The sequence below is a fragment of the Calypte anna genome, chromosome 3, assembly GCF_003957555.1.
Source record: "Calypte anna isolate BGI_N300 chromosome 3, bCalAnn1_v1.p, whole genome shotgun sequence".
Taxonomy (NCBI): domain Eukaryota; kingdom Metazoa; phylum Chordata; class Aves; order Apodiformes; family Trochilidae; genus Calypte; species Calypte anna.
This window is the reverse complement of record NC_044246.1, coordinates 27,165,834-27,191,361: the sequence shown is the minus strand read 5'-3', so window position 1 is coordinate 27,191,361 and position 25,528 is coordinate 27,165,834. Positions and strand designations below refer to the sequence as shown.

At 43.3% G+C, this 25,528-nt stretch overlaps 1 protein-coding gene and 1 long non-coding RNA gene across 2 annotated transcripts in view; one reads left to right on the top strand and one right to left on the bottom strand.

The window, feature by feature from the left end:
• EZR (ezrin) overlaps window positions 1-8,179 on the bottom strand; it is a 33,620-nt gene extending 25,441 nt beyond the window's left edge. The window contains 1 exon segment of the mRNA XM_030447974.1: window positions 8,029-8,179. Coding sequence (XP_030303834.1) covers window positions 8,029-8,040 — 12 coding nt within the window. The 5' untranslated portion in view covers window positions 8,041-8,179.
• A 103-nt stretch (window positions 8,180-8,282) lies between these two features.
• LOC115598120 lies at window positions 8,283-21,774 on the top strand. The gene is made up of 4 exons (XR_003987403.1): window positions 8,283-8,411; window positions 20,190-20,385; window positions 21,078-21,223; window positions 21,387-21,774. It is a non-coding gene; the product is annotated as an uncharacterized LOC115598120 (long non-coding RNA).
• The last annotated feature ends 3,754 nt before the right edge of the window (window positions 21,775-25,528 follow it).

The window sequence follows — 25,528 nt, the reverse complement described above, 5'->3', positions numbered from 1 at the left end:
AATCCAAGCACTGACACTGGTTCTTTCATTCCAATGATTTAGGCAGAAACATAGGTTCTAGACAGAAATGTGCCTGGGAAACTCAGAGCCATTCTGAAGAGCAGACAACACCATAGTCTGTCAGCACACAGCTCTCAACACTTTCAATAGGCTCTGTATGAACAGCACCAGCACAAGGGACAGGGATTGTTGTTCTGAGGTGGAGAAGCAGCACATTATACTGAGCAGGTAAGGCCCTGTGAAAACAAGGAGAATCTATGACTTAACCCCTCACTGGATTATGCCGTGAGAATTCAAGGGGACCAAGAACCAACTGTTGGAGAAATATTCTCAACAACTGTACTCTTCCCAGATGGAAACTTGACAGGATGCAGAGTAGTAATTTGACCAACATGAACTGGAAAAAGCTCAAGAATGTTCAAAGGCATGGAATAATTTCAGTGCAAGGATCAGCCAAGCTGGTTAGGACTCCTCAGTTTGCTAGAAAATTAAATGAGGGAATAGCATATAAAGCATGCTCTAAGGGCATATAAAATTTGTTACAATAAACGAATTACAAGAACAGAGTGGACAAACACGACACGTTCACTGATCTACCAACAGAACACTTACAGGGCACCAGCACCCTGAAGAAGAAAAGGTTTTTGAATAGTGCTGTAACAGGTTTTGTAGATAACTTTCTAAACAACATGAAGGTTATCTAGGACAGCCTTTGTTAAAGCATGGTGTGGATGCTGGAGTTCACGTGATTTCAAGGGGAGAGTGGACAAGTTCACAGAAATCCATTTAGTAACTCATTATATAGGAACCTTCGGCCTCCAATACCTCAGCAGCTCAGAGAAGAGCAGTGGTGCATATCTTTGAAATACTCTTCCTCAGCCATCAGCTTTTGGCCAACATAAGAGGTATACTATAAGGCTACAGGGGCTTTCTGCCTGACCTAGCAAGGCCACTCATGTTCCTAGAGAAATCAAAGTGCACAAGGAACATGAACCCTGTTCACTTAAGGCAAACCAGCAGTATGACAACTCACACAAGGGCTGGTAATTATGTAGTCATTCTGTGTTCTAGATACTAATCCATTTGTCAAAGAGGAATTTAGCCCAACCTTCTGGTTTGCTTTTTCTATAATCAGGCTCTTTCATTTTACCTCATGGACTTTGGTGGAGCCACATGGCATTTGTGAAATTTATGAGTGGGATTATGTGATGTGATCACCTCTGATAGCCTGATCTACATGCAATACACTACAATGCTTATGCTTCCCAACAAGGTACTTCAAACAGTTTTGAACAGGTACTACCTGCTCCAGATAAAGGTAGGCCATTGCAAGTTCTGGAATGTCACCTAAGCACAAAGAGATTGCTCTTGAAAAGTTATAGATGTTGCAGGAGAAGTGATTGGAAGGATTGAGAAAATACATCCTCCTGAGCCCTAAAGCAGCTTGAGGGCTTCTGAGATGAAACTCTTCACAGGCCTTTCACAGAAAAAGTAATGTTCAGAAGTTTGCCTGCACAGCTGTATCAGTATTTAAAGGGGAAAGCAATTCTCTTCCACATTGAGCTTACCAAATATAAATGATGCAAATCCAGCCAACAATTCACACCACATATTTTGTGTACCAGGAACTATCCATAATCACTTATCTCTATAAAGGCAAAAAGTTAAGCAAACTAACCTTCCTAATTAAAGTGTATTCAGCTAGATGTTAAAGAATAACTTTAGCTGCCACAAAGAACTCAGAAGCCCAGAGTACAGACTTTGAAGTCCTTTATTGAGCTACACAGACTAAATACAGGCACCTCAATACAAATGGGAGATTCTTTCCTCTGCCTGTTTCTTCAGATAGCAGGCAACACACAGATCTGCTCTGTGCATCTGCAGAACAGTGGTCTCTTGGAAGAACTGAACAGCTCTAGACCTGTTTCATAAGCTTGCTGATGATTAATCATCTTGATGTCCATCCTCTACCTTCCATGAGAAGCCCCTCTCACACATTCTACATGGAGGTTGGAACTACCAGAACAAACACAGGCATCTTCATGCAAAAGAGAGGAAGAGATGGTGATTGTGATGCCCAAGTTTTACACAATAGCTTAGGGCATTTATTTACTCAAGAAAATGGGAGGAAGAAGCAAGTGTCAAACAGGGCAATTCCATGCTCCCTTCTTAAAGCTAGCAGAAGGCTACAGACTTTGTGTAGGGGTGTCAACACCTCTTCCATCTAGCCAACACAGTAAGTAACCAAATAAAAGGCTTTGGTCATCAAGCAACAGTTTCTCTTGCTTACTCAATTAGAGGATGTGAATCCTGCTTTTTAATTTTTAGATTCAGGATTTTTATTTTAATTGACAACCGATAGTACCAGGTGCTTATCAGTTCCAGATGAGCACATGGCCACTATTCATGCTCTCTTTAAGATGAGGATACAGAGAAGGGAGGCAATTTTTCCCCACATGAAGTAGGAGCTAGAAAGAGAAAAAAAAAATCTGGATCTGAACAGAGGAGCAGTATGGGGCAACATGAACAGTTGTAACAACTTGCTTCCAGCCTCACATAGCAACAATTTTCTCCCTTTTGTAGGAGAAAGGATCCCATACCCTGCTCAGTAAAAGGCAGGGACTTCAGGTGCTTCTGCACAGAGCTTTCTTTCTCAGCTCACAGGCTAAATATCAAATGCTGAAATGAGGCTTCAAAGCAAGCACACAACACAGCTAATACACATTACTTAACAGCGTGCAGTGTGGTTCAGTGATCGTAGGCAGCACTGCCTCCCCTCAAGGTCAGTTGAATGATTATGGGATTTACAGTGCACATAAATCTCTTTGGACACAGAGTGCCAAACAAGAACAACACTGATGTGGCAGTCCTCAAGGGTTATGAAGAAGTCTTACTCTCAAAAAGTCCTGACATATGACAGGTTTTATTTGGTTGTTGTGTTTTTTGTTTTGCTTTTTAGACAGAAGAAGATGTTCACATGGGCAGAGGGAGGAAGATCAGGAAGGCTTACCTGCCCTTCTCTGCCCCTTAAGAAGGCTAAGAAATTCTTTAAGTAGTGACTAACATAACAGTTAACACCCTTGACTTCTCTGCAGCAGCTAACATCCCAGAACAAACTGTCCTTAGAAATGCTTACTCAGCTCATCCAGTATTTCAGGGTTTTGGCACAATTGTGAGCTCATACTCTTCTAACTTTAATCAGCTGTGAACTACTACCTAAATTTAGTGTTAGTAGAATCCTCCACCTTTCACAGCTATGAGCTGGTGGTCAGATATTTGGCAAAAGGAAGCTTCTTTACATTTTCATTTTGCACCTGAGTGCAAATACCTGATATCTCCTGACATCCATTGTATCATCCGATGTGCTACAATTGGTGCTTACAAGGAACAGATAAGATTTTATTCCTGACTAAATCAGTGATTCATAATCTAAGAGCCTTTTAATTAGTTATGAGCACATATGGATTAAAAAAAATAATCTTATTTCAGTCAGGTTATAGTAACCTGTTGTGAAGAACTCTCAGGTAAAGTTGCTATATGTAATTAGTCACAGTCAAGAATATATAGGAAAGATCTGGGAATAATAACTAATTATTTGCATTCAGAACAAATTCCTGCCGCTACACTTGCACCTCTTGGGCTGTCTTATCAGAAACTTACTGAATGTTAATGCCATAAACTGTTCACAGACAGCTAAAGGTTTGGCAGAAGATGTGCATGCTGTCTTCAACTTTGATTTATTTCCTAGGTCATGTATATTCAACATCAAACAGGTATGGAGGACTTGTCTAACCACTTAATGGCTAGTACACACTAGCACATTATTAACAACACAGGGCTGGGAAAAACTTTGAGTCATCAGTTCCAGTTCCCCATTCCTACAGACAGCAGCATTAAATTGTGACCTCGTCAAACTTTATCTCAAGGGATGTAGGTCTTGCAATAATTTCCCAATATGACCAAAGGAGGGGAAAAAACACCACCCACTCCAAAAAAAACAACCAACAAGGAAAACCCCAACAAACCATCCCACACATTTAACTGCTCTAATGTTTAAAAGTCTCTTGAACCACAAGTTCTGTTAAAGCAGTTATTGCCCCTCAATGGTACTTAAACCCCTTACATTTTATGCAGGTGAAGGAAGAGGCAACTTGTTTAGTTCTAGTGGCTTTCTGCCTGTAGCCACTCCAAAGCCCTTCTCTAGATTTTGCTTTGCATTTCCCTCTCCTGGACAAGGGTAAGTGCAACCTGTATTTGAGGACAGATCTTTAGCACCCGCTACTATTGCTTTCCATTAGAGAAATCCTGTGGATTGCACAGATGATACGGACAACAAGACAGTCGCCTTACTACTGATTAATCCATATCCTTCTTATCCTGTACAGTGAAGGATCTTGCTCCCCACCCCCCCAAGTTTAACTACTGCATAGGGACCTTATTAGCCCAGTCCTTACAACCCTTTTACACGGTGGCCCTCTGCATCAATAATACCTCCCTCACAACAGCATGGCATTAGCAGATTTCATTAGCATGCTCAGCTTTCTGACAACAGGCCAAGTGCAAATGTATTTTAAAATGGTGTATTTTTGTATTATTCATTTGTATTTTTTCTTTAGCACCAAAAGCTGTTAGACTGCACTTACTGCTGTTACGTCCTCATGCAGTTTCACCTACACGCACACAAGTGTTAGAAGATGTTGTGTGACACTACATCAAATGCTTTACTGAAAAGCTGGCTTCATTTCTTGTGAAGCTTTACACCTTCAGTAAAGTAACAGAGAATGCTGGTAGGTCAGATCAAATTAACAGGTCTATAGAAGAGAGATTATGTTTCCTTCTTCTGTAAGTAATGTTCATTAGCCTGCAGCCATGCTGTTCTAGCCACACTTTATTAGACTGACCTGTTTTGCAAAAGACTGTAATTCAGCTCATACACCATATATTCAATGAGTCAAAGAGAAATAAACTTGCAACATGCATCTAGGAAAAACACAGAGCACACAGACACTCCAGTAATTAATAAATACAAGGCTGAGCAAGTAAGTTTATTTAGCATTTCAGCTACTTTCAGATAACATAGCAAGATTTAGACAAGATGACATCTACTGCATTTTCTTATCAGTAATTCACCACCTGTAGAACGTAATGAACTTTTGTACAGAGTAGTGGAAATTATGTATTTGAACTGTTGAACTAGCCATAAACCCTTATGCACTGGGAACAAGAAGTTGTATCTTAATATATTACCTCAGAGATTTTATTACTTTGTAACTGTTAGCACAGACATGAGGTCATGTGTAAATTATAAATTAGCACTTACCTATATTAACAAATATATTTATTTCAGAATTATTTTATGGACTGTTGTTAGAATTTTTTTTAAGCTCTGCAGACGTGCATCAGATCCAACTTAGTGTGAGTAAATGTTACCACAGAATTGGGAACACAGTTCAATTTCTTGCACTTCACTTTCATACTCAAAATACAAAATCACTAAATGTTCTAGTGTTAATGAACTTATTATTTGCTTATTGTGAAACAATAAACTCAAAACACTACCTGTAAGTTTGTGGGTGCTTTCATATTTTTGTTAAAACAAAAGCTTCACATAAAGGTTGAACTTGGGGGAGTGAGGGGCAGTGCCACAAGTAAAAATGACAACTGATAACCAGTTTGTCAAATTTCATACACAGCAGCATGAAGTCTGCAAAGCAACATCATATGTATTTATACCAAGCAGACAAGACACTTGCAAACAAGCACAGGTAATAAATATTTCGTACCCACGTCAAATGCCCATCAGAAACTAAAACTGCTTCCCTGTGCATCCCCAGAGTTTATGCCATCATTCCTCAAGCATGCCAAAGGCTGCTCTAGTGTTCATCCTCAGCACAGTTCTGTCTCTTGAGTGACAGCTTTATATCCTCTCTCCCAGCTCCCTAAAAACTGATAGGAAACCTATTTATCTGTATTAAGAAGACCAAATGAGCCAGGCTGGAAAGGATCCAGTCTCAGCCTGAAGCAGTCAGACCAAATGCTATGTTTTATTAAAATAACCTCTACAAAATTTCTCTTTTCTGTTTATAGTAAGGCAAAAGTTAGCCCTAATGAACAGCAGAATAAAGTACCTATATTGTAAATAATAGAGTCTTGTCGACAGAATCCAGACAGTAGGTTACGTCTCAGAAATCATTACAGTACAACTGTCCTGCCACAGTGAAAGATGGTTTACATCATCCACCTTAGCTATTCACTGGCTATTAAGCCAAGAAACAAACAAAAATCATCATTTATGAGGTAATTAAAATGTAGCCATGCCAGGTAAAGGGATGAACATGGCTATAATTTATTTATTTTTTAAAGCGATTTTCCACATGCAACCATGGCTTCCAGCACGACTTAGCCCTAAACCAGGATTTCAGATTATTCTGACCAGGATATTTCAAGAAAGCATTCTGTAATTAGCAAATGGCTAATGAGGCAGAGAGAGATTATTCACACACAGTCTTTTATACCCATGCTTTGTAAATTTTCTACCCTACTTGCAGAAAGGAGCTTTCATTGTACATTTTAATATGCAGTAATATATCACCTCCTACCGATGAAATACACCCAGGGAGATGCAAAATTTAGCAGCTCTTGAGCGGATCGAACACGTGGTTTCTAGGTTTACAGAAACTGCAACATAAGTTAACCTAAGCATTCCTCTTTTTGAAAGAAAAAAAGTTAACTTTAATGTTGTGATGGTAAAACATCAATTGCTTAATTCTATAAAGATATGCTTGGTTACTTCCCTTTCACAGGGTGTAACTAATACTCAAGCAAGTCCTTCACTGTGCTGTATTTTAAGAAATATTGTCTCTATTAAAAATAGATAGCAACACCGATCTGTTCTTATTATGCTCTTCAGAGTTCAAAAGTGCGTCTGCTCCAATGACTGCTCAAAGCTTTGCATTAGGCGATTAGCTCCTCAAGGGAATTGTTTCTAACTAGCAGAACCGTAGCAGATTTTAAAACAAAACAAGAGAAAGACCAAACCAACCAAACAAAAAAACACTCCCAAGCCCTCCCCCCCCAGAGAAACCCCCCAAAAACCAAAAAAACCCCACAACCAAAAAACCACCAAACACTAGAAAATCGAGCGGGGAGGTGTCAAGAAAAAAAAGGAGGAAAGAAATCAAGTTGGTTAAATTATAAAAAAGCTTTTTCTTCTTTTTTGTTTGTTAAGACTGTTAAAGACTAATGCAGAGAACTGCATTAACAGGTTTAGAGAACTAATGCAGAGAACTGCATTAACCTGGCATTTAGGTTTTAGAGCAAACAGCAAAGGAGAAAAAGTTTTTCCTGGGTTCACAGAGAAATACATGCTTCCTCTAGATAAATATACAGGCCATGCAAAGACTAAATCGAAGCCCGTACAGTTTTGCCATCTCTGGTTAAGCGGGAGCGTCATAAAATCTTGCGAGCTGCTAAGGGGTTCTGTATCTTTCCAGCAAGGGAGCGTTGAAGAAGAGGGAGTAATTCACCGTTTGCTCCCTCCCAAGCACAGCTTCCGAGGCGGCGGGGCTGGGGAACGCTGTCCCTCCGGGCGCTGTGCAAGCGAGGGGCACCCCCGGGCCCATCCCGGGCGCCTCGGTCCTGCCACCGGCACCGCAACCGCCGCCCCTCACGGCTCCAGCGCCGCTCCGCAGGGCGCACGCAGCGTCCCATGGAAGCCGCCGAAGCCGCTCCGGTTATCTCTCCTGCTCAAAGTCGCCGCTTATTTGGTTCCAGAGCCCCTGTGTGAACGGAGGCGTTCCCGCAGCTTCCTCTCCGTACCGCGGAAAACTTCTACAAGCGTCCGAGCTGAAATGCCCCGTCCCGGGGAGCTGGGAGGCGGCAGGGCCTCGAGAATAGCCCACGCCGCGGCAGCGAAAAAGTGCCCGCCCCGTCAGGCGCCCGGGCTCGGCAGCCCCTAACGGCCAGCGCCGGGCGGGCCCCGGTAAAGCCCAAAGAAGTGCCCCCTCTTCCCCCCCGTGCCCCACTTACCGGCTTCGGCATTTTGAGGGCTGCTGGTACTTCTCCCACTCCCAAGAGAAACGTTCATACAGCGACTGCCTCGCCTCAACCGAGCGCCCTGTGAGGAGGAGGAGGAGGAGGAGGAGTAGGAGGAAGGAGCCGCTCCCGGCCACGGCGGCAGCACAGCTCGCAAGTGCGGCGCCGGCCGCCCGGCGGCGGTTAAGTACGCAGGTGGGGCCGCGCCGGTGACTCACCGCCGCCGGCCATTACCCACCGCTCCCCCCGGCGCTTTCCGAGCGCGGGACAGCCTCGCCCAGCCCTGAGGCACCCCCGCCGGCCTCGCTTCGACACCCCGTGAGGAGCAAAGGGGATCCGAGTCCGGAGCCCTTCAGGCGCCCCTGACCCCCCTCTGGGTGAGAGACGAGCGGGGCTGCCCGCGAACCGTGGTGCAACAGGTGCCGGTGGGCGGGGGCGCCGTTGCCCGGGTAACCCGCCGCGCCCAGCCGAGTCGTGGCGGGGCCGATCTTGTGCCTTTGCCGTTCTTACGCCTTTGCTGTTCTTATGCCTTTTCTCCGTGCGCCAAGCCCCCGCAGGGAGACCCTTACCCCCGGCAACGACTACCGCCGCCCTGCCCATTGCAACATGGCTGCCGGAGCGAGCCTCGCTGCCACGCCCGCACCTGCGGCCGCAGACAGCCGCGCCGGGTCCCAGCGGCGGGCAGGGCCCCGCCCGGTGCCGCTCGGCGGACACGGCTCTTCCCAAGGCGGCGGGTGTCTCGGGGAAGGTGTCCGGCCGAGCGGAAGGAGTCTGAGGGAGGGCTACCGTGTAGGGGCTCACCGAGTGCCCTGCTGCCCGTGCCTCCAGGCCGGGGACCCTGGAGCCAGTTTCTTGTAATGGTGGGCACTGGTGCTTCTCGAGTTTAATCTATAGTTTGCAATAGTTGGTACGTTTCTTGAAGTCCAAAATCGGGACATACTATTATTTAAAAAAACACAGTATTGCTTTGTGTATTGAAAGCACATTTTCAGCAAGAGAGCATGAGAGAAAAGTTTGCAAATTCATCTAAGCTCAGAAACTAGAAAGCAAAGGGTATGCTTCACGTGGCCCTGATCTTTCATAAAGACCAAAAAAGATCGTCCAAGTAGCCTAACTATTTACAGGAATACAAAAATGACAAAGTCTATGTCTGCCCCTTGTTTCTCTCCCCTCATCCATGAATGCACTCCTGCAGATAAAGTGCCTGCCAGCTCTGCGGGAGCTCCTGGCCTCCCACAGCATCTCCTCGCTCGGTTGGTCGCAGGAGCACATTGTATTTACATAGTCATGGGCAACAGCCTGGAGGACGCGGCTCTTCCGCAGTGCCGGCAATGGCATGCAGCTGACTGTAAGAAGAAGGAAATTGTGCAGCCTGTACCCTGGCTGCTGTCGGCAACATCCCCACTCCAAACAGCTCTGGGCTGTTTGGGCAGAAAAGGCATAGGATGGGAACACGGGAGGTGCCGAATGAAGCAATTGACAACCCATTAAATAGAAAATATATAGAGGACAGGAGAGCCTGGGAAATACCAAGGGATGGTAACAAAAAGAACAGCCCTAACAATACAGTTTCTGCTTTGGAGAAGATCCAATTGGTGTCTTCCCTCACAGAATCCACTAGGCAGCAAGTGGTAGTGCCACATTAAAGAATCATTACTTCATCGGGTCTGTGAGAGAAAGGGGAGGGGAACTGAGTAGGAGGCAGAGCGAATTCAAGGTTATATTCTTTCCCTGTTGCGTGATCTTCAGGAATTAAAGGAGGCCTTACCATCAAAATGGAGCCATGAGGCTCAGCTTGCAATAGGAGGTGAGTGAGGAGAAACAGTCTAAGCTGAACGGCTTTTAAAAAAAGGGACATGGGATTAAACATCATTGTGAAAGAGATATGGCCTCCATTCTCAGGTGGAAAAGTTCCACTAAGATTTGCTTGAATCAGGTTAATTTAACAAAATATAACCTGTGAGCACACTTTCTATGCTCTTTTCTGTTAAACAATAAATTTATGCTAGGATCTATGGCTTATTCTGTAGGATGATACTAGAGATGGACCAGACCATATTATCACAGTGTTTTGGGTAGGCTGCCAAGCACAAGGTTTCCAAACAAGGAATGGTGTAAAAACCCAGCTTTTGCACCTCTCTTGGAACCCTAAGTGGCATTCATGGATTTATTTGGGAGATGGAAAAGGGTAAAGATGAAATTTATTCATCATTCCTTGTTCTTAAATTCCAGACTTTATCTGTGATTAGAAAAAGAAAAGTCAAGTGTGTGTGCCTGAATACCCTAGAAACAGGGTATCGCAGAGGTTCTATGGAATTCCATTTCCAACCTGAGAGATTTCCATTCCCAAAATCCTTTCCTGATCATAGCCCAACATGGCCTTAGAGACCATTACCCTAGTGCTCCATATTGGAATAATGCCATGTCAGAGTGATGCCTCATTTAATAGGTCATAATTTCTTCAGTCTCTTGAATCAGTCAGGTAAGTATTTGTTTCCATGTTACCTGTATATCCAAGCTTAAACCCTTGTCTTGTTGTGTTGGGTTTTTTTTATGCTTACCCTTGCTTCCTAACAACACAGACCTAGAGGCAAAAGGAATTTAGGTGACTAATAATTAAATGTGGCAACATACAATCTTTCGGTTCCTGTTTGCCACAGCACATAACCCTGATCCATTCTCTCACAATCACCTGCAAGACATGGGGAAAGGCAGATACCTCAATGGTATCCATAACTACTCGCTTACTCAATACCACTCCACCCAAAACCAACCACCATGAACATACTGAGCCTACACAGGCAGAATTGTCTTCTGTGGAAGGAACCAGAAGTGTTGCCAGCTTGGAGAATATGTTAGAGATGCTCTGCCTCCTCCTGCTAGGTGCATTTTCAAACCCTTTTACCTGCAGTGCACAGTGCCTTACTAAGCACTCAGTTGGGTGGGATAACAAGGTATCTTTGTGGCAGTACAAAACTGTAACTGGGTCCCTGAGATCCTTCCTTTTTATTTCTCTTCCCACCTCTGTGCCAGAAGGATGAGAGGGTAAAAGATACCAGCCCCTTCTTCCCTTTAATACAGAAGCCTACTCATCCTTTGTGGATGCAAACCAATCTAGCTCCCCTCTCCTCCTGAGGCGAGATGAAAGCCCTTCATCCTCTGGCTTTTCTGAGAGTGTCGTAACAGTCAGCATAATGAATTTTTGAAGCATGGGCACCATGTGTAATACTGCTACACATTATCTAAGAATGCTTACAGACAAATGCCCTTTGGAGTTTGGGTAAGGGACTGTTGCAGCAGGCATAAAGTGGGCACAAACCAGTCAGCCCCCATCAAGACACCCTGGGGCAGAAATGCAAGTATGAAAAAAACAGATACAAATGAAGAAGCTGGGAAATTTTTCACATGAAAGATCTATGGAACTTTGTTCTTTCTAGATTTAAGAATAAGCTTAGTAAGAGACAGCTTTAAAGCCAAATTAACTACAGCATCTTCAGTTAGACCTCACAGTTTAGCATAAGGACCCAAATCAAAATGGAGCCGTTAAGTCACAGGATTAAAGTCTGCTCTGATCCAGCACTTGTTCTTAACCTGCTTTATTAAGAGGATAGCATTACTAACAATTTACTGGAATTACTAAGGCAGAGGAGGTGATGAAAGGATCTCGGTTGCTCAGCAGGTCAGTAGCAGAACCCAGTTTCTGTTTTCTGCTCTGTAACAGTTCCTGTACCTTACTGACCTTACTGAGGATACGTTGTCATCCTCATCAAGCCTGCCCTCTCTGCCTTAAAGAGAAGACCCATTTAATTTTCCTGTTGTACTTTAATAAGTAATAACCTTAATACTTGATGTAAAACATCTATGAATTTCAAGTATTTGCTAGAATTTGCTCAAGCAAGTGCTATTGCTGTAACCTGGCTTTTGCTTAACAGGCTTGGTACCAACCAATTTTTTGTCAACATGAAACTTTCTAAGCCTGGAACTGGGAAACATGAAATCTTGAGCCCTAAAAACCTCATTCTTGGACAGTCACGTGAAATCAGTAGTCTCAACAAAAGGCAGCCTTGAACTCCTTGTTTCTCCATACAGAAAGCTTCATCCAAGTGTAGTATTTCAGCAAGATACAGTTGGAAGTGTTTTTCAGTACCTCTGCTGGTTCATTTGAAGTTTTACTCTGGGGCTTTTTTACAGTAAATTTGTAGTAGTTAAGTGTCCTCTTGACAACACATAGAGTGTGCATTCAGCATAACAGTTAAAATAAAAGACATTCAGCATAGTAGTTAAAGGAAAGGGTGCCACATTCTGTGGCATGCTATATAGATTTGCACACATCTAGGAGAGTCAAGAGGATTATTTTCTTTGTCAAATGGAAGAGCTCTAGAAGGAAAAAGAACCATATGGTATTATTGACAATATCTTCCTTTTCATTGTGCATGACTGAATAGACAGCTTATTCCCTATTGCAGTTTCTGTAATTTTGGCATTATAATTCCTGAAATGTTAGACTATAGGAAGAGTGGCCAAAGACTGGGAGGGTTCTAGTTATGTCTGCACTGAGAGCTGCTTTCCCACTACTCACACTGAGCTTGTTGAAAACCTGACAAATACAGGCAGCAGTGGACCAGCATCTATTGACAAAGCACTATTGACATTCTCTGTGCTTCTTTTGAAGCAGATGTATGAGGTAAAAGACTGCAAACCTTGTGCCTCATTTTCAGTTGTTCTTAAATGAGAAGGTTCTGGCAAGTTCACCTAATGCCTTTTTTCAGTAAGTGTGGCTTCCCACAAGTATATTTTGTGCTGACAAATGGTCAGGTGGATTCAAGCCTGAAAATAAAACTCATAAAACCATTCAGTGGATACATGCTGGGAGACCCTTATCTTTGCATTCACGTTATTTTCCAGCTGCAGCTCCAAGAGTTCCTTGGGATTAGGGGTTCCTTGTGATCCTTCCTATGGGGACATGCTAGGTTATGAAGAAATGTATACAAAATGAAGTTTAGGAGGGTTATTTTAAAATGTGCTAAGAAGGAAAAAGAAGCGACAAGACTTCAAGCTTTTATCAGTTTTGTTCTTACCCAGCATAAAAAGAGAAAAAAGTGCAAAGGAAGAGTACTGCTATGTTTCTTCTCCTCAGCAAAAATTCTGAGAAGTTCCAAGGCCAGTTTGCCTTCGGTTTCCATGAGAGTCATCTCAGTAACAACTCTAGTTCTTCTTTTACAGGAAGTGATGCAAAGTGTGCAATAAAATCTTTATTTGGACTAAAACAAAACCATAATTTGTCATTTATATTTTGGATATGCTAAGGCTGAGAAATTATTTACAATGGATAGGGAAGGCAAGATTTAGTGACAAGTTGACAGGCTGGATGGGGCTTTGAGCAACCTGGTCTACTGCAAGGGTCCTACCCATGCAGGAGGGTAGGAACTAGATGATCTTTAATGTCCCTTCAAGCCCAAGCCATTTTATGATTTTATGAAGTAAAATATAGATAAAATATTACTCAAAGTAAAGGCAAGTTTAAACATTCACATGATAAAGGGAGGAAAATCTATGTTAATCATCCCTGTAACTGAAATCCACAATGAATTCTTTATCTTACCAAGAAAAACAAACAAATAGAAAAGGCAGTGAGAGTTTTCTGAATCTATTGCATGACAACAACCATGTCACAAAACACTGTTTAAAAATGTGTAAAATGTTGAATGAAATTAATGATATACTGAGTTTGCAGAGATTATACCACATGTATAAATCCAGCTATGTTTATCCAAGACTCAAAGCAAATGGAAACTAGGGGCAACACAGCTTTTACGTCTCAAAATGAAATAATGATCTTAATGCGTATGATAAGAAAGGAAAGAGGAAGGGAGTTCCCTTGGTTAAGTAATCTCTATTCCACCTTGATATCTTCCTTTGTGTTTTTTTTATTTGGACTATGATTAAAAGTGGAGCTGACTGCCATATATTATAAATACCCTCTGCAAGGTCTGATCTCTTTTTGTGAAGACCAGCTCTTCTAGATTTCTTTTTGTGTTCTTTTTTTAACATCAAACTAGAGAAAGTAACACAAACAGTAAGAAAGGTGGAAGCAAAATAAATGGCTACTGGTTGACAGAGGGCAAAATAATTCACCGGTCTATGTACAAGAAGTTTGTTTCTCCATGTTATTTTATAATTATATATGCTGCTGACATTTGTTTTGCTCTCACTGTGGAAACGAGGCTGTAAGAATCAAAAAATTCAAATTGTAAGCTATTTCAAAATAACTAAGAGTGCCAGAATTTCAGGGCTACAATAAGAGTGCAGAGTTCAATGTGCAATGAATGCATAGAGTACATTTTCTTTTCCTGTGATATGGTGCTGACTCACACCTTTTAAGATCAGAAGGACCATGTTTGACTTTCAGCGTAAACCAAGGTGTTGAGTTTCGCCTGCTGATTCTCCAATCAAGTCTGTAACATTAGAAGGGCCTTAAATTCCAGTCTCAAGACTGAATGACAGTGATTCTACCACCTTTCTCATTCCCTCTATGGCTGAGTTATCTTTCAAGTGTAAGGTGTGGAAGTTGGTTGCATTGAATGGTACTTGTATTTCTCATTCAACATCAGAAGATGCACTATCTATAATGCAATTTCCAGTTAAATAATGAGCCAAGATAAAACTCCTATCATGGCTCTTGCCACAGCTAAGTCAGTAATATAAGCTATGCATTACTGTGCAGTTTGGTTCCAGCTGACTAAATAGAAGACCATTTTCTCTTCTTTTCCCCTAACTGAAACAGAAAGTATTCCATGATGCAAAGGTGAGCAGGTAAAGTTCATAAAGTACCTAACATCACTCTTGCCTATTTTTTCCACTCAGAATTGTTTCTTCCAGATTATCTTCTGGTATTTTGCCTAGCCTCATTTAACTCCTCTGTGCAACAAGGCCTCTTCCTCCTTTGAATCTAAGAGATTAGGTTTGCTTTTTAGTGTGAGGTTGGTTGGCCTTAAAAGCTGTATCCCATAGCAAGAGAAAAAGAAAGTAATATTTGCGCTACTGTTCATTACTGGTGGTACATTTGCCATCTTACTTTGCATCACTTGTTACTGCTGTAAACAAGAACATTTCCAAGTGCCAAAAGGAAGAGGCAAAAGTTACTGCTCCAGTTAGTGCTGCCTGCTCCACTCAGGCAGCAGCTCCCAACAGCAGTGCAAACTCCACAGGGAACTCCCAGCACTGAATTAGAAAAGAATACACAATGAAGACTTGCAGATAAAGAGGGTTAATTTTGACCTTAGTATATCATGAGTAAGACACTATGCTAGAGTCTGAAGTACAAGAATCCACCTATCTCTTGGGAAATCCTCTGTTTGCTCTGTGATAACACAATAATGCTGAAAACAAGCAGACACTGATAAAGACGTAAGACCAAATAAAAGGCAGGTATGAGCAGGGTGACATTGCTAAACAAAGCAGAACTCTGCCTACTTTCACCAGACCTGAATTTTAACTCTGATATTTTGCAAGGGCTTACCTAGAGCTGTACATCTATTAAATATTCATTGATGAGAAATAGCTATTTGTGTTTCATAGCAAACAGCTGATACAGTTTTCAAAAGGCCACATATATCCTTAATTAGTTTTCAACAATCCCACTAAACAGTGAGGGCAAACTAAAGCCATTTTATGTCAAGGCTGCAGATACACAGTCACCTTATCTAATCAACCCAAGCTGCCTTAAAGCCAGAGGCTACCAAACCAAATAACTGCTGTGAGGCCTCCCTGAAGAAGAAGGGGATCAGGTTGACTACTGCTTACTTGACACACTGAGGCATGCAGGCAACCTGAAACAAAGGGAGTTTTCAGTGCTTCCCAATGACACACCTAGTTCGTGAAGTAATTACCTCTGACGCATGACACAAAAGATAAACACCCAGTCTTGCAGCATGTTGGCTAGCAACTCCTCAAAACACTTTGGAAAATAATATTATTATGCTACCTCTAAAATAGCAGGTGAATTTCACCTGTTTGCAGCAGGTAGTCCAAGACCTACGTAATAAGCGAGTACCACTTGAGCTTTCAAAGTAGAACTGAAGTGCTGCCTTAAATGTAACCAGGATTTCACTCAGACTTAATTTGCTCCTAGGTAGAACATGGCTCAGTTAAGCGTTTCGTTTACTAATAAGCTGATTACCCTTTCAAGGTGGCATGATTAATTGTTTGGTCTTTTTTTAATAAGAGACAAATGTAAGATTAGGGGGGAAAACCTATAAAATGTAACCTTATGATCACTTTCTGTGCCATGGTTTCATCTGCATGACCTCTCAGTAATTGCCAGTGACACCTCTGGAGCCAGGTTTGTTGGTCCACTGCTCTGTTTTGACCTGCAAGCTCTTACAGTGTGGGAGGAGAAGGGTGAGGTGCTGCTGGACTCCAGGAGCAGGGTGTTGGTGTCCCTCCACCTGGTATCAATTGAGGGTGAGGATCTGGTAGCTCATGAGCTAGGGGTTCATAAGTTAATTGTTCCCTGTTTAAATATCTTGAATGGTAACAATATTGTCATTGCAGCAATCAGACATGAAGCAGAGTTTTAGTATCCAGGACATTTGTCTGTTTTTCCCATCTATGTCATTTGACCTTACAAACTTTGCTTTGGGCAGTTTAGCACAAACATATGTCCATTAAAGACCTTCATAGACTTGCCTTGTATTACCTCTAAAGCCATCCACAGCTCAGTCCTGGATCCCAGGGAGAGCAGGAGCTGGAAACACCTTGTAGACATGGGTGAACTGTATTGTCCCCAAGGCATGCTATGCTGTTAAGTGTGGCATTTTCCTAAGAAAGCGGGTTGCCCTGGGTCGTCCTCTCTACTCCTGTGGTCTGCCCGGCAGGAAAGGTGGTGAGTGAAGTGGAATGAAAGCACGGTGTCAGCTACAGCTTTCTTTTGCAGAGTTGAGTTGAGTTTCAGTTGAGTTTTGCAGAGTTGAGTTTCAAGGCCAAATCCTGTGAGCACCTGGGATGTGGTCACATCATGGCCATAGCAGGTAACACGGGCTGGTTTTGACAGAGCTTGTTGAAGCACCATCACCCAGGCATGGCCTCAGTTCAGCAGCCCAGTACTTTGGGCCTAAGGCCATGCTTGACTTCTTGCCTGCCATCCATGGGGAAACTTTGAGGCTTGTTTGTGAAAGCCTGTGAAAAGGTCACATCCCCACAGACAAGGCGGGCAAGGCCCAAGGGGCAGTTTCCCTGCCCAGCCCTACATGGATGCTGTGCCGCGCAGGACAGCAGATCAGGTGGGGAAACTGAGAGTCCTGACTGCTGCTGGCATGGATTCCCTCCACCTGCCTGACACCGTGAGGCAGGAGAATGCCAAAAAGGGCCTTAGACACAGCAGCAGAGAAGGGTGTGCATCAGCAGCTGATTCATGGGGTGGAGTAACAGCTGGATGTGCTGGCAAAGAAAGTGACTGGCTGCACAGGAGGGGACCCTCCAACACACAGATGTGCCTGGGAGGGTTCAGAAGCACCCTGGAGAGTTACAGAGAAGGTGCTCACAGAAAGCAACATGGAGAGGACTCACAAAAGTGCTTCGCTTGCGCCTTTTCTCTCCACGCACAGACATGTCTAGCAGTACAGCATTTTTTCCATTCGTGTTCAAATTGATGGGAACTCTCCAGATCCCTTCAGTACACTGTCCCATAAACAAGCAATGTCACAGTAAGAAATCATTTTCCACTGTATTACCTTTCCTGATGCCTACATGTGCATTAGGTTGGATATTAGAAATAATTTCTTTTCGGAGAGGGTGATCAAACACTGGAATGGGCTGCCCAGGGAAGCAGTGGATTCCCCGTCCCTGGAGATATTTAAAAAGAGACTGGATGTGGCACTCAGTGCCATGGTCTGGTAACTGCAGCGGTAGTGGGTCAAGGGTTGGACTTGATGATCTCAGAGGTCCCTTCCAACCCAGACGATTCTATGATTCTATGCTCCTTCTCTGCATTGCTCTCAATACCCTCCACCCCTGTCTCCTGAAATAACCGCTCACTCATCACTGCAGTGGGTTTAGCTGTGCTGTACAAATCTAGAGAGATAAGAAACAATATTCTTTAGATAACAGTAAAAACTCTTGCACAAAGTTCTTTCTTGTCTCAGAGTTCAGTCTGCACCTTTATTTAGAAACAAGGAATGAAACAAGAAATAACTTCTTTACAGGAATCATGTTAAAACACAGCATGCAATATCATTAGTGCTGTGCTAAAAACTTTTGACATAGTGGTGGTGTTTCAAATAAGATTATGGCTACCATTTTTCTCACAGTTGCCAATGTATAGTCTTTGAAATGATCTCTCTTTCTGTGCTTCAAGGAGCAATTAAGTATTGTGTTTCAAATGCCACCACACAGAAACGGTGAGTAAATAAAGGCTTAAATAAGGAGTAAGAAAAGTTTTGTTTGCTTTTACAGGTGTTAAATTTCAGCAGGACAACTTAACTCAAACCAAAACCCTAAACAAAAGTTATTGGAATTTCTGACTGACCACCTGAGTTTCATGTTAGACAAGGCAGATAGTCAAAATTATCTCTCCTGACTCTAAAATCTGTAGCCACTGATTTTTACCATGTCTGTAAAATTCTGAAATCTAATTCTTTAACTTCAGATATAAAATATTTGTTTAATTTTTTTAACGCATGATAAAAACAATTGCAGCAGCTACGTGTGCTTAAAGAATTTATTTTCTATGAACATCCTTAAAAAAAGTAAAACTTGCATTGGCGAGTACATTGCAGGATTGAATTTAGGCTATATTTTTGTTCTTCTGGTAACCTGGTTATTCCTCCCTTCAGAAGAAATGCAATGCTGCTTATCCAGTACTGAGATGGATTCAAACTGAAATCCTGTAAGCAATCTCAGAACATGAGAAAAAGGTAACTGAATCATTTTTAGACTGAGTAATTAATTCTGTGGAGCCCATTTATGGGAAACTCAGATGCAGTGAAATCCTACTTTTAGAGAAGAGAACGAAAGCTGCAAGCTGTTTCAGTGCAAACTAGTGATGTTTGTGAACCCCCTCCCACAGGACTCAAGCTTGCAATCCTGTCCCAATGTCAAAGCCCTTCAGAGTCAAGACAGAAGGAGCAGGTCTGTAACCGAGAGGTTTCATAGAGAAAATTCCATGACTTCACCATAACAGGCTCCCATTGTAATTCTTAATTGGTTACTTTACTCTCTCAGCCAACCCTCGTTAATGTGAAATTATAACCTTGAACTGTGTTCATGGTTTAAGTATTATCCAAAGACCTTCACAGAGCGTACAGGGACAAAGTCAGAAATTCTTTTGCACTTTTGTGAGGCCAGAATCGCAGTAACCCAGCTGTTTATGGGCCTTATCAAATATTAGACTGAGTTTATGCATGCCAGTCTGGAAACAGTTTACTGTCCTGATTCTGCTCCTTTTAGCCCCGCTGCTATTATCTGAGTTGTCATGCAATCTTATTTTAACACAAGGTGGAAGAGGTGAGTTCTGTGTTGAATGGAAAAAAGTAGTGGTTCAGCAATTATAAAAATCTGAGGTAATTAGGGGAAGTTATCCTGGTCAGAACAGTTGCCCTGTTAGTTTTCAGCTCAACCTAAATTCCTATGTGTGTTTTTTTGTCCTGGAGACCCTGGAGAAATTATTTAAAATAACAGATACCTCTTAGTCTGATTTTTAATGTAATAATTCTCAGGTTTCTGTTGTGGTTTTTTGCAATGTATTCTGTAACATTATACACATTCTATATATAACTGTTCTATATATACATTGATTACATCTGGCTTTGACAAGCACAGACTCCTCTCACACCTTTGAGAGGACTAGTGGGATGGTGTTTGGTGGCTCTGCTGAAGTAAGGAAGGTCAGCCAGATTTGGCTCACATCACATGAGGAGAGGGTAAATATGAACTTACTTCTTGTATTACTGAAGTATATCCTTCACTTCTCCTTCTAGGATTATTATCTACACAGCTTGGATCTATGTTCCTCGGCACTCACATACTCACAGCACTCATGTTTCCTAGAGCCCCCCAAAACCTGTCTGCTCTCCCCAAATATTCCTTTTGCATCTTCCAACCCAAAGCTGCTTTTTAAATACTTGTTGACCCTGTGCCTGCTCTGTTTCCTTTCACAGCCCGTCAATAGTGCCCTTCAAGGCACCCATGGCTCAGCTGCTCTCCACTCACCCCCCTTTGAGCCCTCATTCCTCACCCCAGGCTGGAGCTGGGGTGGCAGCTCCACCAAGATTCCTGATTCATCCCCAGGCTGGAAGGGGGATGAATGGAGGAGGAATGGAGGTGGAATGAGGAGTGGAGCGATCCCTGTTCAAAGTAAGGAAGTAAGGTGTGGTTCATCCTGAAATTGCCTGGAACACCCTCTTACCCAAGGACAGTGGCAACCAGGAAGAAGGCTTATCAGGTGTTGGTTTCTTGGAATTGCCCATCCAGGCCCTACAACAAAGGCTGAGCTTTATGGGATTAAGAGTTTTGTTCTGTGGAATATGGTTTAAAAAAAAACCTGCCCAGAAATAGGGTGAGCTGGCTCCTGGTGTTCTGTGCTGGACACAAGACTGCTCTGGAACACACAAAGACCTTAACACGCAGGATGGAAAGAGCCTGCTATAGAAGCTGGTGAATGTTATATTATCCTAGCAGAATAACAAGTCAGTTTCACTATTCTTCATATCTTTTTCTCATTAATTATTAATATTCCGTTCATATGGCAGTGAGGAGAATGTACCCACTGGTCTATCCATAAAGGAAGTAATTTACTGCCTGCTTTACAGCTGTGTTGTGCAAACACTCAAGTTCCTCTAAGTACTGCATTTCTATCGGAGTAGTGGCACAATGAGGTGAACAAACACAACACTTTGGAGAAAACCAAGCATTTTTTGTTCAGCCCCAACTCACTCTGCTACCAGCCTGTGGCAGTGTAAAAATAAATCAGTTGTTAATGAAAAAACTGAGGAACTGAAAACGATCCCAACACACTCTTAAACTCGGTGTTTCTATTATTACTACAGGACTTCTGCTTTGTGCAGCTTGAAGACAGTACTAGAGGGGCCCGGCCTTACTCCAGCTGAAACTCCAGTTTCCTTACTGAAACTGAAATGGTGAGAAGGGAAGCTCAAGGGACCATGATTACTTCCCAGGGTCAGAGTGATTTCTTGTAAGTCCTTAAAAAATCAGAATTCTTTATTAATACATAATTGTACAACCCCTGGATTGACCGGTTACATCTGCCTCTGTGTAAGAGGAAGATTTTCCTCTCTTCTTATTCCCTGTATCTTAGAGAAGGTTTTAAATGTTGTTATTCAATTGTTTCACCACAGATGTAACATCGTTTCTCCAAGTGCAGTTCTACCGCTGACCAACAAAGGGAACAGACCCGGAGGGGGACTGGGATCTGCAAAACCCTCCTAATATTTGCAGTCCTCCCTTGCCTTAATGTGTGTATCTGAACTGTTCACTAGCACCCTGCACCAAAGCATGTATCTACTAACTTCAGTTCATCCTGGAAACCAGCAACCCCCAGAATTCAGGGAAACTTTGATACTTAACCCTGTACTCATCCTTAAGAGTACCGCTGAACTCAAGCCTGAACAAAGTATGGGTCCAGCAGGTATTCCTGTACGTGCCCAAAGATAACAGTGATTAATCTGTATAGGGAGAACTGATAGAGAACTTCCAGAGGCCATGGTCTTCAGTAAAGCTAATTTTCATCCCTAACATTTTTCAAATAATTTCAGTATGGCTTCTGTAAATCAGAAACTGTGGCACTCATACTGTGCTGGTTTTTTTGCAGACATAAGAGCTTTGGATTTTTACTCTCTACCCTCCCACATTCCGGTGCAATTCCTTTCCTTAATGAGCATGCACACAAAAATGACCTCTGTGTTCCCTTCTGCAAAATTGTGCACTTTTTCCCTGGAGTTCATTTCTTCATGATAAAAGGTGCAGTTATTTTCCTGTGCAGCAACAAGACTGGCTTTGCAAACAGATTTTCAGCTTCTCATTAGGTTGATGAGAATTTGGTCAGCCTGGTAAAAACTCTTTTTGTGTGCTGTAATAAAATTAAATTTTATTTAAGTGCCACTTTATATTAGTCTTTTAAAAGAGCCTTCTGAATGCAAAGGCAGACACTACTGCTCAGTCTACCCTTCCCTGAGCATTACGAATTATTTATCAATAAGGCCGGTAGAATCTGACTTTATGCAATTGATCATGAATAATGTGTTAACAAATTAAACCTAAAAAACTCTTTCATAGCTATAACATCACTCCCAAACTATCCTCAATTACACGCTGTTCTCTAGCAATTGCTGTTCATTCTTTGTCATTGTGAGTCTCAGAAATCTCTGAGAAACACACTGTACTGGTGAGACCATGGCACTGGAATGGCAGAAACTACATCTATGAAACAGTCAAATGCTATCCTCTGACACAGTAGATCAGATTCAGTAAGTGCAACACTGACATTCTTTGATGATGCCTTTGATTTGTGGTCATGGCAAAACTGCTCATCCTTATAACCTACAATTATGCCATTTAAGTGATAAAACCTACACAAACCAACACCTCCACTAACCATGCAGTTTCACTATTTTAATGCTGGGGAATTGCATTTTACTTCTGATTTAATTCCCACTTAAGTCAATGACAGCCTGAAGAATTTTTCAGTTTGCTTCAGTGACAGGGGGTAAGCCCAGCAATCAAGGTTTATTCTCCAAATATTAGTAGAAGTGCTTTGCTTATTAGGCAGTTGATAGCTCGAAGGCATTAAAATCTTTGCATCCAAATACATACTTTTGTGAGATCTTAGCTGACAGATAAGTTTATAAATTGGTAACACAATCTTGAATTTCTTCTTCAGCTTTGGTTAATTGAAGCATTTGGGAAGTGGGGATCTTTACAAAACCACCCACTGAGGAACAAAACTGAAATGTTTCCTACTCAGGAACTTCACTGTCAGTCAACTCTGACTTTGCAGTCATTGTAAACTGTTGTTAATTTAAGACTATTATAAAACTGGAGTTTAGTTTTGTTTTTATTTGGATAAAGCAATTCAAGACACATGACATGGACCAAGATAACAATTTATGAGGCAAATCTATGAAACTGCAAAATTCACTTTCTGCTCCCTCCCAAACAGAATACACATAGAGAATACACCTCTAAATACATGTATAAGAGGCATATAGCCAGGATTGCTCTTTAGGATTTACAAAGCACTATCAGGCAACCAATAGCATCAACTTTAGTTTGAATAATCCAATGCTTTTGTGAATGCTTTTTAAGCCAGAAGATAAATAGGTTTTGAAATCCTACAACAGAAGTTGGACAAGCAGAAATAACTTCTGCAAAGCTTATGTATTGCACTCCACTTGCCAAAACCAGGCCTAAATAAGGAAATGGTGTCAACTAGACCAGTCGAAGTCCCATTAATTAATATTTTACTGTAGCTGTTAACAGACACGACTGCAAAAACCCCATCAGTGTGTGTAGCGTGTGATGTACCTTACACTTAGCAGAAATTGTCCAGGAGTCTTTTGGCTCAGGCTCCAGATTAACACAGATCTTGCCTGTGCAGACAAATTCCTGTGGGAGATGAAGGGCCCAGATGAGTGTTTCAGGGACACACTTCCAACCTGACTGCCAGATGATGCACTGTAGAAAACTGGGGATTTTCCAAGACACCCATCTCCTCAACTTTTATATCCTCCTGAGAGCTACATCCAAGAACTCCAGGGATGATGACTCTTGCCAAGACTTAAGGGGGACAATTAGCACTGCTTGGTCAGTCTTGGCACTACATTTGCCAAGCTTGGTAGTTGCACCTTTCTTAAAGTGTTGTTTTAGTTGAACAGAGTTTGGTGAACTGCAGAAACACCCCCACTCAAGTAAGAATGCCAGGCAATTGGATATCAACACCACTTACTGTTGGGCTCTTCAAGCACATGAAATGACAATCTCATCTTTCATCTTTTCCAGCAGTTTTCCAAACAATCTCAGGTGCATTCCGATATACCAGCATACCTACTGGAGACATGAGGGACTGCAGCTGCTGAAAAGCAGACAACACAACCATAATCACAAACTGTTTCCATAAATAAGGTCACAGATGATTTTATGGGCCAGGTGTTCTGGAAGCTGTATCTGAGTGGCACCAAGTCCTGATAACATCTGCAGCCCATTCATTAAAGGCTCACCAGGCACCTATGCGACTTGCAGTCCATTGGGTTCTGTGCCATCCTGCCATGCAGGAGTAGGGATGCAAGGGCGGTCCTATCTAGAGATCAAAATCGGGAAAGCTGATTTCAGGCTGCCTGGACATCCAGAAATGGTCAGGGCCTGCCCACGTCCTGCAGGTTCACTTCAGTAGTGTCAGGGGAACGCAGCAGTACCACACAGCTAGCCCAACACTTAAGGGACTACTGCACCTCGTCGCCCCCAGCCCTCTCAAATCTGCCTCCCAACCTTACACCTTGCCTGCACACCCCCCCAAATACCACCTTCGGGCGCTGCCGCCCTCTCTCTCCTGCCCCGGGAGCCAGCAGCAGCACCAGCCCTCAACCCGCCTCGGCAGGGGACTCCCCTCAGCCCCGCCAACACTTTGACGGTGGCGCGGAATGGAAAGGAGACATCGGGGCAGGGCCACCCCGTCTCTTCCATCCCCTGCAGAAGGGGAAGACACCACAACCTTTCTCCCTATCCCGGGGAGCCTGCCTCAGAGCAGGGAGCAGGGAGCTCTGCCCCACCCCCGGGAGCTCCAGCAAAGCCCACCGCACCACGCTCCTCCGAGTCCCGCTCCGCTCACCTTCCCTCCGCCCCTCCGCCCCTCCGCCCCTCCCCCGCGGAGCCCTACGCATGCGCGCAGCCACCACCCTCACCCCGGGGGAAAGTGGGGAACGACGACTTTGCCCTGGGAGAGGCCGTGTCGTCACGGGGCCTGCCAACCAATGAACGAGCGCGATTTAAATAGCGCACTATAAATAGCAGCCCGCGGGCGGCGGTTGGCTTCGCCTGGGTCCAGGTGCGGAGGTGGCGGTGGCGGCGGCGGCTGCGGAGCGCAGCGCAGCGCAGGGGCCCCCGTACCCCGCCCGCGTTCCGTCGCGGCTCCCAACACCGTCACCGGCCCACGCCCCTGGGCTGCTGGTGAACGGGGCGGTGTCCCCCTCCTTGGATAGAGGCCCTGGGGCAGGGCGTGGCTCCCTTGGGGCAATGGTGCCTCGGTCTCATCACTTCATCTCCCCTCAAGGACTCGGTGGCTTTTCCACCTGGCTTTAGTTTGTCTTCCTTTAGGGCGTGCGCTCCTATCTGAAGGAGCTTTGGGCATCCAGCACTAGGCCATCATGGAAAAAACACTGTTCCTGGCAGTAATTTCTTGTGCGTGCTCTTCTGTTTAAGGTTTGAGACTGGCTGTTGCCAGTGGAGGAAGTGGAGTGACTGAGCTTATCGTGTTGTCCTATATTCT